This window comes from Cydia splendana, chromosome 18 (genome assembly GCF_910591565.1).
Source record: "Cydia splendana chromosome 18, ilCydSple1.2, whole genome shotgun sequence".
NCBI lineage: Eukaryota > Metazoa > Arthropoda > Insecta > Lepidoptera > Tortricidae > Cydia > Cydia splendana.
The window spans coordinates 7,113,768-7,127,976 of record NC_085977.1 but is presented as its reverse complement, the minus strand read 5'-3'; the positions used below and the strand labels follow the sequence as shown (position 1 = coordinate 7,127,976).

Here is a 14,209-nt window from a genome sequence, read left to right as displayed (position 1 = left end):
AACAGTTATAAAAACACGGCTCTTGTAGCACTTCGAAGAACCGTTTAAAAAGGCTTTGCAGAAAAACCGGTTAGTCATAAATTTAAATCAAGAGTAGAGGCTTCCTTCTCCACGTTTCTATTAGGTATACATAGTCGAGGTACCCCAACATGCACGAGTTAAATGATACCTACGCCATGTGCAAAAGCAATTAATCAATTTAAATATAAACAGTCATAGCTCGTCCCTTTAAAGGTTACTCCAATAAAATGTAGACTTAGACTAGACTTACTGCAATACTGATTTTTGTGTGCGTAGGGCTCGGTTCTTTCTCGGTCGGGATGTTTTCCACCTTCCTTTTTTTTTTGTGATAAGGAAAGGAAAAAAATATATATCTTGTTCGGCGGTCTCCAGGTGTATTGAATTTTAAGAATTTCGGTGTATTACGCTCAAATATTTGTCTCAGTGATTCATATATATTTCGAAACAATAGACATGTATCATTTATATTCCAACGCCGTTTGATGCACGTTCGTACTATGGCAGAATTAGTAAAATACCAGGTTTAGTTCACAGACCTTTAAAACATTGCGTTTTGATATCTAATTGCGCATGCAGTATATAGCGTTACATATGTACCTACTGTTGCAACGTCATTGGTGCAGCGTTGACGAGATTGATCAATGTCAAGTATCTATTTTTCCTTCGATCTATATACGCGCTCTCTCTTCATTCGACTGAAATATCTCGGGTACAATCGGTCATTTTAAACCCTTGGTTAACAATCTTCTACTTAAAATTCACTCCCTTAACTACGGGGATGAAAAAGCGGGCGGAAGCTAGTGATATAAGGTGAATCAACCAGGTTATACATACAATTATGGTAGTAGTTTACCTATTGGTTCGAGTCACTAGGTAGGTACAAAAAAGACCAGTCAGTCAGTCAGCCGCTGCCTTCTTCTACACGTGCACGTCGGTCGGGATTATTCAAAATAGTAAAAGTATAATAACTATTATACCATTGTTGAAAGTGATACCTAAGGTATGCAGTGGTATTTACATTTTGGAGCAGATAAAAATATCTTATTACTTCAAATATTTACGAGGAAGAAAATAAGGTATGTAAACTAATAACAGTTAACCAAAACACGACTGTTCTACTCCTACTGTTATCAAACAATCACCTGGGGGCGTATTCTGATAGTAATAACAGGTTTTGAATTTGATCTGAATTTGTTATGTTATGTTATGGACGTGATCTGCGGGCTCAGCACGGTTCCATTTTTATCGACTATCACTATGCGCGTCCCTTTCGCACTTACATACTTGTTAGAACGTGACAGGCATGGTGACAAGGGATAAAAACGCGACCGGTGTCAAAAGTGACGACATGCACTGGTTGAAGAACGGTCACTTTTGACACTGACAGATCCATAACCAGTGATCGTACATTTTCCAGCATTTTTGGTGCAGCGGAGTGGTGTTAACGGAATTGGTATCAATAATTTCAACCCTAATGATTAATTAGCGTTAATTACGTTAATTAATATTAACCTTAATTTACCATTTCAGTTGAAATTATCTATACCAATTCCGTTAACACCACTCTCTGCTGCACCAAAAATGCTGGAAAATGTACGATCACTGTCCATAACAAATCCATATTCAACTTCATGACCTGTTATTACAATCAGAATACGCCTCTTGTTATTCTAGCCTCCTTAATTATTTGTGTAGCGTAAACAAACCTACACACCTAGCTATTTACTTACTCACTGGAGTTAGACCAAGGAACTCCCTTCGGTCGTGTTTTAATTTATCGCCACTCGTTTCGAATTTCCTCTTTTCCGCAATTGTATGGTAAATCACTATTGTTTTACAAGGGGGCAAAATTGTTTTTTAACCCCTGGTGCTAATATTGATATCCGAGCAAGAGAAAGATTCCGAAATTTAACCACTATCATCACTTCCATTTGATTTCAGACATATTTAACTAGTTATTAGTGTTCCGTGATCAAAGTTTGGCACGGAACACTAAAAATGAAGATAATTGTTATTAATCTTATGCTAATTGGTGCTTCTTTGGCACTTAACGGCAGCTACTGTTGCTCCAAAAATCATGAAATATGGGTTGATGAGAACAACGTGAATCATTGTTTGGATACGAGGACCAACGCCACCATAAAGATCACCCTGAATTGTTTCGATAACTTGACATTTATAGTTTCAAACGAGTCCTTGCCATATAAGCTGAACCCAGATGGAAGCTTAGGTATTCTAATGGGAGAAATGTCAGAACTCACATCAGTTGCAATTGGCGAGTAAGTATTTTTAATTCTCATACAAAAAATCTAAATGTAATTTTTGGAAATCGACGAATAAGCGTACCTAGTTCTCGTGTGGTTAGGTGCGCTTACTTTCCCTACGGGGAAAGGAAGAGCATCTAACCCTGCCATACTAGTATTTGTCGAATAGACGCAGTTATCCCATGTGCGGACTTGGCCTTACGTTAACGAAGGTGTATTTATGACGAAATTCGGGTGTATATGTAAATTCCCCAAATAAATGACTGTCCACACTTTCAGCTTCTGCGTCGGGCGTCGGACTAAAGACGGGGATGAAACCGAGGTGGCGATCATATGCCAGAGTGAGATGGAGGCTGAAATAGTGAGCGAGGAGGTGCTGGGCTACTGTATGGCGGTGTCGAGTGTCTTCCTCGCACTCACGGCCCTCGTGTATATGGCGTTTCCAGACCTCAGGTAACCCTGAATGTGATTGTTCTATTAACTGTGTCAGAATACAGATTGAGATTTACGATACAAGTGCGGAAAAGAGGAAATTCGAAACGAGTGGCGATAAATTAAAACACGACCGAAGGAAGTGTTTTAAATCGACACGAGTTGCGAATTACCTTTTCGCACGTGTATCGTACCTACAACGTTTTACAGTACATATGGCCCTATAAACTTTTGACATGCACTATAGGACCATATTGTACCTACTGTTAAAATATTTTTGATCGATGGCCACTTTTTTTCGTGTATACAGGGTGGAAAGGCACGACGATCCTTCCCGGAAGTATTAGGTCGTTTAAGTGATACAGAGACTATTGGTAATGGTAAGAATCGTTAATTGAGTAAAAAATAAAAATTGCAAAAATACTACTTTTTAACTGTGGTGATAACCCTATAGCATGTGCACATGACGGCTAGATTAAGGATCTCCGTCGGGAAAGCTCGGGACTTTACACTTTTTTCCGATCGTTAACAGTATCGCAATGATGTATGAATGACGCATAAATGTCAAATAAATCAAATGCATGCAAAAATATTACAAACAATTTTATTACTTTCTTAGATAATTACTTTTTTCCAATATTTAATACTATCTTCTTTTCACATACGGTGTTCAAATGTACCTCCGTGTATTACAACGCCGCCGCAGCCCGTACCCGAGTATGTCGATGCACATGCGATATAGTGTATGCTCTTCGTCATTTATCCTCCGCAGAAAGCACCAATTAGCCTTTGTCTCATTTCGTCCGCAGTTTCACATTCCGTTTGGTTTGGTACACCATATCTTTTACGCAGCCCCACAAATTTAAATAGCCACGAGCATCTAACATTTTTATTTGAAGAATATGACATTCAATAAGTATAGTGTATAGTATTCTCTTTGCCTCCTGGGTTCTCCTATATTCGAAGAATCTTTTCCCGATTATATTTCTAACTCCATAACTAAATTCAAAAGTCACACGGATCGCTTACTCGAAATTAGCCCTCATTATGCTCTTGTGATTCTTAAATTCTGCCTTTTTGTCCCTAAATTTACGTATGTGCTCCGCTGTTGTCCTTTCTGGAAACATCAAAATTTATTGTCGCCCATAGATGATTTGATCAAAATTAGTTTAGAGACGATTCTAAACATTCAGCTAAGTGAGCCTTCCTGGTCTCAAGCGTCCCTCCCCATTCGGTTTGGAGGTTTAGGAATTCGCAAAATTTCCAGTGTGGCTTCCCCAGCCTTTTTGGCGTCCGCTCATAGCACGTCTGGTCTCATAGGAAATATCTTAAGGGCTTTGCCCACAAACTGTGAGATTGCGGGCTTTGAGGACGCCAAAAATGCTTTTAAAATTGCTTGCCCAGGCAAACAATTTCCAGACAACCCAAATTCACAAAGGAGTTGGGATAATGTTTACTGTGATTTAACTTACAATACTCTCCTAAACAACTGTACAGGTCCAGACCGCGCGAGGCTTTTGGCGGTCGGAGCCCGGGAAGCCGGTTACTGGCTACATGCCCATCCTTCGCCCAATACTGGTACTTTCTTGGATCCGGCCTCCCTTAGACTGGCGACTGGTTTGCGACTCGGGGTTTCGGTGTGTACGCCACACATATGCTCTTGTGGCACGGACGTGGACCGACTGGGACACCACGGATTATCTTGTCAAAAAAGTGCAGGCCGTTTTTCGAGACATGCGTCGCTTAATGACATAGTCCGTCGGTCTCTTGCCACCATCAATGTGCCTGCTCTTCTTGAGCCGACTGGCATTATCAGAGATGATGGCAAGAGGCCCGATGGAGTGTCCTTAGTTCCTTGGAGCTTGGGACGGATGTTGGTGTGGGATGCTACCTGCGTAGACACACTGGCACCGTCCCACCTCCAACGGACTACTGTAAAAGCGGGCGGAGCGGCGGAAAGCGCCGAAATTCTAAAACGTAACAAATATAAGAGCCTCGGTAGACAGTACCATTTTGTACCATTTGGTGTTGAAACTCTAGGTCCATGGGGTCCCAGCGCGCATAAGTTGTTCGCAGAAATCGCGAAGCGTCTGGTTGACGTAACTGGTGACCGAAGAGCTGGCAGCTACCTCGCACAACGTATCAGCATTGCGATACAGCGAGGAAATGCCGCCAGCATCCTTGGTACAATGCCTCAAGGGCCTATTTTAGATTTAAGCTAGTTATTAATTTCGCTTAGTAGTACCACTGTATATATATTGTATGTAAATAAATGTTTACCAAAAATAAGTATAGTTCAATGAAAATTTAATTTCAAACATCAGACGTCTTGTCTATTTCCTACCACGCAAGAAGGTTTGTTAGTTTGGTATTGAAGAAGTATTTATTCTTGATTTATTCTTAGTATTTCATTTTTGCAAGTTCATTTGGTGCAACTAACACAACCTACTTGTTATTTTTAATTATTTTAGATAGTTTCCAATTATTCGAAAATAATTTTGTAAAACGTGTTAAGAAACTAAAACCTTTTTATCAGTCAAGGAAACCAGAGATATTTATAAGACGATTGCGTACTTTTGAGTGGTTGTCAATGTCACCATTTGAACTGTCGTTGTAAACAATGTTGTGGTTAGTATTATTAATATTAAGGAATAACATAACTATTTCATTCAAGTATTGAACAAGTGGAACCACTAAGAAAGCGAAAATCCTGCAATGATTCTTACCGTGCTGTAAGCAGACCTAAAAATGGTTAGATGGCAACAAATTAGCATAATTTCCTGTCGAATACTGATTGTTTACAAGTAAGTTCATTGACCCTGTCACCTGTTAGGGTTAGAACAAAGTAGTTTTTTGCGTGGATGTTTAAAAGGTCATAATTTAGAAACGGTTGCCCATATTAACATAGTTTCTATGGAGAAAATATAGAGCTTAGGCTAAACTATCTCCCATTTCCGGAAAGGATCGTCGTGCCTTTCCACCCTGTATAATGCAACCGACAAAATACAAATTACAATTTTACCAGTCGAATAAAATAAAACATAAAGCGTTACCTGTGTGCACACAGCTGCAAAAACGCATGCTGTATGCATTTGGCATAAGTAAATTCCATGAATAAAGTGGATATGCACTATTGCAGCTGGATGTAAATACAATTGAAAATTTAGTTTTGTTTATCTCTCGGTGCAATATCATGAAACCCTAATAACAAAAGTGATTACCTACACACGACGACCGGTGTGGCCTAGCGAGTAGTGACCCTGCCTGCGAAGCCGATGGTCCTGGGTTCGAATCCCGGTAAGGGCATTTATTTGTGTGATGAGCACTAATATTTGTTCCTGAGTCATGGATGTTTTCTATGTATATAAGTATTTATATATAGTTATATATTATATATATCGTCGTCTAGTACCCACAACACAAGCCTTATTGAGCTTTCTGTAGGACTAGATTGATCTGTGTAAAATTGTCCTATAATATTTATTTATTATTTATTTATTTACGGCGCTTAAGGGCGCAGTCATTAGAGTATTAAGTTGACGGTTAAGTTGGTAACTCATTTCAAATTTTTGTGAATGTTTAAAAACACATTGTGAGAGTTTAAAAACACGAGAGATGACATGATACTTGTTTATTTCAATACATTCGCGTTATTAATGAGATAATGAGGGACATAATGATTGTTGTTTCAGAGATCTACAAGGGAAGAGTATCACATGTTTATGCAGCACGCAAGCTATCGCCAATGCATTATTTTGTGTGATGAAAGTTATGATGTACTCTCACATGACATGGTGTGCAGTTCGAGGTAGGAAACACAATCAATAATAAATCGGTCATTATCAATTAATTCAATGCCTAGGACCTAGAAATTCATTCCAAATAATAATTAGAATAGAATAGAAAATAATTTATTTGAAACAACACAATCTTAAAATTAATACAGACAAACATGTAACATAGGTTATGTAATTGGTTGTCCCAAAGAGGATACCACTCAGCATGTGTCGGAGCACTTAGTGCAACGACGCTGATTTTCAGTGGACCCTTAAACTTATAAAATAAGTAATAAAACATTACTAACGTAAACATACTAAAAACAATGCGTAAAATAATAATGGCCGGCATAAAAACAAAGTTAAAATTCTTTCAAGATCAGGCACTTAGTATCGGAACTGTGTAAGATGTCCCCTAATATTTATTATTATTATTTATTAAATAAAGAGACACAGGCGACTAGGAGTGAGAAGTTTGATGTGTGATGAGATAATTAATGTTTTAATTCATAATTAGCCACATTATTACAGCATTAGCCACATTATTTACTAAGCTCTGTGGCCCATTTCTTGAACGGTATTAGATTAATATTATTAGTCCACGAAAGGACAAACTATAACACTGTCACATATTAACTCACATTTATAGACGGGTCTAACGCGAATTTTATTCAATTACCTGTGTCGAAACGTCGGTAAATAAAGTTAATTGAATAAAATTCGCGTTAGACCCGTCTATAAATGTGAGTTAATATGTGTTCAAAACACGAAAGTTTTAAATATTATATCACACTGTCGCTGAGAACAGCAAAAACAATTTTACAATTTGCATTGCATCCCATCAGGGACGTATTTACCCTAGGGCCATCCGGGCCATGGCCCGGGGCGCCAACCCCCAGGTTTACCCTAGGGCCATCCGGGCCATGGCCCGGGGCGCCAACCCCCAGGGGCGGCATATGCCGCCCTTGGCGGATTGCATTTTGTTTTTCTTCCTTGACTTCTGGGGCGGCAAAACGTATTGGCCCGGGGCGCCAAATTTCAAAATACGCCCCTGCATCCCATACTTTAAATAAAAGAGAAATAAGGATTGTGACTCAGGTCGGAGTTTGGGGATTCCCTGAGTAATTAGAAAGCTGTATCGAAAAACCATGAGTCAACCGATGTAAGCTTCACTGGTGAAAGTACGCTACGACGTTAAAATAACTTTATAAACTAATCCCCTTATTCATAACGCTACAAGCCTCACTTTGATAATAATCGTTCGAACTAGGGCCTCAAAACAAAAACGGCCGTTTTAACCGCCGTTATAAATTTACCTGTTCATGCCAAGTTTAAGTACTTATTATAGGTGTAGATCAGTACAGATGTCCTGTATTTAAGTTGACTAAAACTTACAATCGCAATCTTAGATTAAAATCTCGTAAAAAGTACCTAGAACCGATGTCGAGTAATTACTACGGGCAAAGGACGAGAAAGTACCTTATACCTCGCATTTTCAATAAATTAACATCTGAAGATGAGTGTAAAAGTGTAAATACGTTTAAAAGTAAAGTTAAAATATGGTTAATGAATTCCTTTCTCAAAGAAAATAGGTTAAGCTAAAATACAAAGTGTATAAAAAAAAACATTGCGAATACCCAAATTAGACCTTAATACATAGATATAAGTTATAGTTTCATAAGTAAAGAGTGCTGTATTTCGCCAACAAACTGTCAAGCAGTTTGGCGAAACCATATCATTGTAATTGTGTATATACTTTTGTTAAAATAAATAAAAAAAAAAAAACTTTGGACTAATACATAAAAACTAGTTTGATGTATTCAAAAGGTACTATTAAATATACAATACAGTATGTAGCGGCCCCCTTTTTTAAATACCTGTCGTTAAATTTAAATAATCACGATTATTTAGCAGTGGCGCTAGTGTGCACGTTGATGGTCTCTTAATACTATCAAAGTAAGATGGTGGAGTGCGAGTACGAGTACTAAGCTCTAAGGAACGAACGAAAATAACAACATACGCGATCGCAAGGGCGGAACCAGGGCTGGGAGGGGGCAGGAGACACCCCTGGGCTGGATCTAGTACACGCGAAACATAGTTAGAATTTGACCATGTAATCCGGCTCCTGACATAAAGCTGGATCCGCCCTTGAGCGATAGTTTGACTAAATAATGTTCAGATTTCTAGACGATCACCAATGTAACGTAATAAAATTTAAATATAACTATTGTTTCCAGGTTTCCTGGCCTATTACTTCAACATCTCAACGTTCTTCTGGATGAATGCAATAGCTGTACAAATTCTTATTAATATAAAGTAAGATTCAATACTTAGTAAAACATTTTTACCAATTCTTATAAACATAACTTTGAAATTCAAAGCCATTCAAGAAGACGACCGGACTGATGGCCTAGTGGGTAATGACCCTGCCTGTGAAGCCGATGGTCCTGGGTTCGAATCCCAGTAAGGGCATTTATTTGTGTGATAACACAAATATTTGTTCCTGAGTCATGGTTGTTTTATATGTATTTAAGTAAGTATATAGACATTATAATTATATATATCGTTGTCTGAGTACCCACAACACAAGCCTTCTTGAGCTTGCTATGGGACTTGGTCAATCTGTGTAAGAATGTCCTATAATATTTATTTATTATACTGTTTTCAGGCATTCGTCGAATAATGAAAGTTGGCGAAAGTTTATGTGGTACGCCTTGTACGCGTGGGGTGCTCCCGCCGTCCTCACCGCCATGCTGATAATGGTCAACTATCTTCCCGGGTCCCACTTGCGGCCTGGGATAGGCTACAACCAATGTTGGTTTCTTGGTAAGTTGAAGCAGAAACATAAATCTTTCAGTAAAAAAAACGGCTTCACAAAATTTTTCATTTATGATTTTTAAACGAGGACGCATTACACAAAAAATACTCAAACCACAATAGGCGTGCATATCCTAATATCTGAGTAGTTTTCTCGATTTCTCCAGGATCCCATCATCGAATTGATGACAATGGGAACAGCCGTGAAGTTATATAACTACTATTTGAAAAAATTCAAACCTGTCTAGCCATTTTGAAGAACTGCCTAGACTGATAGCATGTCGCCTTTATTTCTATGCCTCATAGCTACTTCTTACCTTTCCAGACATGAAACGCACGTGGCTTTACATGTACAGCGTGCTTGCAATGCTAATGGCGGCGAACGTGGCGATCTTCGTCTACGCTTCGGTCTTCTTGTGGAAGCACACGTTTTCGTCCTCCCACCTGCAGGCGCTGAGACATAAGTGAGTACTAGCCTACTAGCAGAGAGTTGCAAGCCTTAAGTGGCAGGGCACATTGCCCGGAGAACTGAGCCGTTGGGGCAGAAAGGTTCTTGTGTGGCGACCACGAACCGGAAGACGCCGTCAGTAAGCCCCCTACAAGATGGGCCGACGATTTGGTATGGTCAACATGTTACACGTTGGTTAAGGTCAGCGTGACCGGCCGCTGTGGAGATCGTCGAGGGAGGCCTTTGTCCAGCAGTGGACGTTCTTTCGGCTGATATAATGATGATAGATTGTGTGAGATCTCAGGATTTAGGATCCTATTATATTCAGATCCTATTAATTTTCAGAGATAATATTTTTTCATGCTGGCTCAATGCAATAGGTATATCTTTTTGATTGTGAATTGTGACTAAACAAATATGAAAGTAACAACAATGGATGATAGTTCGTGAATCTATTTGATAAACTGCTTAATTGGGGGCACAAAGTACCTAATACGAGCCATTATAATTAATATTTATCTCATTTTATATTAGACTGTAGCAGACGTTATGATCCAATACACATTCCTACATGTATCAAATACCTACAAATAAAACACTTGTACAGATGTAGTGCATATTCAATTGTTTTCCATCGTATTTTCTCGGAAACGTCAGTACTTTTCGTACCGAGACAGACTGAAATAGCAAGACACGTTCGTACGTTTCCGTGAAATTACGATGGAACTACAACTGTAATGGGCTGTTTCCTGCCTTATATCTAATTCGATGGTGAAAATAATTTCAGGTCGTGGATGATGTTCCGACTGTTTATAATCATGGGTTTGCCGTGGATATTCGAAATGGTCACCTCTTTGACACCTGCTCACACGTTTTGGTAAGTTTAAAATTTGATAACGATTAAGTAGTTTGTGCTTGACAGATGCTTTTAATCCATTTCATTTTCCACCTTAACACACATAAAATGATATGAATATTTGAACCACGCCGACGGCACGCAAGAACAATTTCGTAAAAGTAATTTTTGATCAATGGAAGGTAAACTTTGAATTAATATTTTAAGGTTCACATCTGGTCAACTTAACCTGCCGGTCGAATAATAATTGAATATTCCAGGGTTATACTGGACATCATAAACTGTCTGCAAGGCCTCATAGTATTTCTAATACTAGTGGTGTTCCGTCGACGAGTGATCAAGGCGCTATACAAGAGAAACGCTCTATTTTGCTTGAGCGGTGTGGCCGAGAGCTACCTGAAAGGGGCCGAGGATGAGGAGGATATAGTCACACCCACTGTAGGTGTGCCCATGGAGGAAACTGGATCTACTTGACCCCTAGGATCCTGACCAAATTTGTAGTCATCATTTTGGATTTGTCTCAAGAACGTTTTTTTTCTGCTTGCAACCGAGGTTTGAACCTGCGATTTTTGACCACGACACATATAGAAAAGGTTAATACGTTACATAAGACAAGTTATCGTCGTACCACTCGTACCAATGAGGTTAAAGCGCGCGGTTGTTTTATGCGATAGACGCAGCGTTGAATGCATGCGATCACGGAATGTAAGGAAAATGACAATGCGCTTATATACGTACCTACATACGTTATATACGGTCATTACTGTCATTAGATTATCTGGTTTAAAATGGCAAATTCATTTATTAATATTTACTACTTTGCTGATGATATAATAACAACATATGTTTCGGAAGCCTCTTTACAGCTTTACCGAATACTTTATAAACACTTCATTAAAAAAAATCTATTTTTATATATATCTAACTACTGTACTATAATGTACACTGCGATAAGTTAATAGTTAATTATGCGATACATGGTCTCGTGCACCTCAGAATTTTTTATAGGTTAGGTTAGTAAAAGTATATTTGTAAAAGTTGAGTAAGTTTTACGGGTTTCAATTTTTTTTCTACCTTGTAACCGTAACCTTGTATCGAAGAAAGAAGCAGCCACATATTTGTGATAACTCATGTTTCATAAATAAAAACCTATTTAAAAACTACAATGTTTATTATACTTAATCTTAAATTACAAGATACATCACTTAGATACAAACAAACATGAAATTCACTGAATTAATATTCTATTCAGTACTTACAACACAGCAACATTTTAGTAACAATGCAAGGTATCGTCTTGGGTCGTCCCATTCGTTTTTGGTCAAGTTCTTAAATTAGTCCTATTCTGCTTTCGTCACTCATGCTACATTCGTCACAAATGTAACATTTTTACCTTGTCACAGTGACAATCAATATGAAAGGATCTCATAATATTGTCACTGTGTGGGACAATGTACGAAATCTTAAATTCCTTGATATCTTAATAAGAAACGTGCACATACGAGCTACTTAGATCCATTTTCGTTGTTATAGCCGACGTGACTTTAAATTAATAATATTAGGTATTTTATTTACTGTCGAACTGTAGGTATATTTGGTACTAAATGAGGCTTGGAGTGTATTTGCCTGGTATAATTGAACTATTGTGAGGCCAAAAGCAACGAGCCAGTAGGGCAATAATAAGTGAGAATGCTGCAACACGCATCGTTAGAGACCGCGAGTGCGAGTGAGACTGCCAGCTTAGTTTTAATAGTGGTTTACGACTCTGTAAGCCAATGATATTATATAACTATACACAAAAATTAAAAAATATTGCCATATTTATTTTGTTACCTATGAATGAATTTCGCATACCATAAATCATGATTACATTCGTTGTTGAACATAAGGTTATCTCTTTCTCTTTCGGTGTGCGGGAGTTCGTTAGCAGGTGCAGTGTTCGCATTAATAGCTTGCCCCGACGCAAATGTACAATTTGTACAATTTAAGCGCTTCAATTTTGGAACGCCTATAACCTGTGTATAATATCATTGTTTGCAAGCACGTTGATTTTGGCCCCACAATAGGTACCTTGCTTTAGTGGGCCTAGGCTCTGCTGGTGGGTCTAGTTGGGCTCGGGTTCATCGACCTCGTTGACGATCTGCGTGGGCTGGAAGTCGTCGTCGTCGTCGGCGCCGGGGTGCGACGGCACGAAGTGTCGCGGCTCGCGCGACTTGGCCGCGCGCGCCGTTCCCGGTGCCGACCAGGTCTGCTGTGCCTGCTGAATATTGTAATCATATTTAAATAAAACGTTTCACATAAATACGACAAGATTTTTTGAAAGACAATTTGACCCACAGACGTTAAGACTACATATACTGACGTGTGACACGCATGTAACGATGCTCCAACAGCGTTGTAATAATGTGACGGCATTGCGTACTTAACAACGCGTACGTTGCGGTCATAGGTTCATACTAGCACAGTAATAAAGTGTGATACTGTTTTTACACTATTTGAAAGGAATAAGACAGAGTACCTAAAAATGGCCGCCGTTTTTAAATTCTTCGTTATTGGTCCGATTCCGTTCAAAATGCAAGTGCATATTACCAAACGCGTTTCTCGCTTAGTACGTACCTCTTGTCGCTGGTGGTCCCGCACGCGCTCCAGGTACATGTCGTACACGAACCGCGCCATGTGCGGCATGTCGCGCGCGACCAGCGCCAGCTCCTGCGGCACGGCGGCGCCCGCCGCGCGCTGCGCCGGGTAGCGCTCGCCTGGCACCAGCACCAGCTCCAGTGGTCGCGCCACCAACTGCAATCACAATACGTTAAACAGGTTTATGTATGTACGATTAACATCGACCGTGTGACGCGTCGCCACACATTTAAAGTGCGTCTGGGCCATTTTATTTAAAGTTGTCCCCTACACTTTTTTTTTAATTTGGGATTTTTTATGTTATTTCTACTCAGAATCATGAGCTCTTTTGATCCTAATAGGAGAAAAAAAGTGTCCCAAAATTTCCATACAATTTTCGATCATTCCATTCCGTGGCCGCCATACAAAGTCTATGAAAAATGGTAACGGAATGGAAATAAAAACCTTGGGACACTTTTTTTCTCCTATTAGGATAGAAAGAGCTCGTGATTCTTAGTAGAAATAACATAAAATTTCACAAATTAAAAAAAAGTGTAGGGGACATCTTTAAATAAAACGGCCCGTCTAAGATAACTTTCCACCGAATTGAATAGGACAAAGTGAGGATGACATGGCCACACTTTGTCATTGCTACATCCATGCAGAGTTAGCTTGGTCCGACGTGGACTTTATATACTGGGTCAAGCAGATCTTGTCAGTAGAAAACGGCGGCAAATTTGAAAAATGTAGGCGCGAAAGGATATCGTCCCATAGAAAATTTGAATTTCGCGCCTTTTTCTACTGACAAGATTTGCTTGACCATCTATATCTTTGCAATAAAGTTTACCCACTGTCAGTTAACATGTGTTAACAGTTAACATAATAGTATTATTCATACATGTATACTATCGGACGATAGTACACTATTACTACTATTATTTATTACTATTATTTATTTAGTAATAGAGACTTTAAAATA

General features: G+C 39.0%; 2 protein-coding genes and 1 long non-coding RNA gene across 4 annotated transcripts in view; 1 reads left to right on the top strand and 2 right to left on the bottom strand.

Annotated features, from left to right (window-relative positions):
• Positions 1-14,209, bottom strand: part of LOC134799485 (uncharacterized) — a 386,600-nt gene that overhangs the window by 188,923 nt on the left and 183,468 nt on the right. The window lies entirely within an intron of this gene.
• LOC134799464 (G-protein coupled receptor Mth2-like) lies at positions 968-11,724 on the top strand. Its single transcript, XM_063771872.1, has 9 exons — positions 968-1,097; positions 1,963-2,300; positions 2,565-2,738; positions 6,410-6,525; positions 8,731-8,809; positions 9,162-9,319; positions 9,636-9,774; positions 10,546-10,635; positions 10,875-11,724. Exons 2-9 carry the CDS (start codon positions 2,020-2,022, stop codon positions 11,086-11,088), a joined length of 1,251 nt encoding a protein of 416 aa, XP_063627942.1. The 5' UTR covers positions 968-1,097; positions 1,963-2,019; the 3' UTR covers positions 11,089-11,724.
• Positions 11,876-14,209, bottom strand: part of LOC134799453 (RNA helicase aquarius) — a 93,341-nt gene continuing 91,007 nt past the window's right edge. The window contains exons 26-27 of one of the 2 annotated variants that reach the window (XM_063771851.1): positions 13,231-13,407; positions 11,876-12,874 (exon numbers count right to left, since the gene is read on the bottom strand). In XM_063771851.1, coding sequence (XP_063627921.1) covers positions 12,719-12,874; positions 13,231-13,407 — 333 coding nt within the window. In that variant the 3' untranslated portion in view covers positions 11,876-12,718. The remainder of the gene's footprint in view (positions 12,875-13,230; positions 13,408-14,209) is intronic. The other variant, XM_063771850.1, reaches the window with a different exon arrangement.

Bases quoted from the DNA above. Each gene is read 5' to 3' on its own strand.
- LOC134799464 (XM_063771872.1), top strand. From the start codon at position 2,020: ATGAAGATAATTGTTATTAATCTTATGCTAATTGGTGCTTCTTTGGCA. The intron at 9,775-10,545 runs GTGAGTACTAGC...AAATAATTTCAG, and splicing joins CTGCAGGCGCTGAGACATAA to GTCGTGGATGATGTTCCGAC. The intron at 10,636-10,874 runs GTAAGTTTAAAA...TGAATATTCCAG, and splicing joins ACACCTGCTCACACGTTTTG to GGTTATACTGGACATCATAA.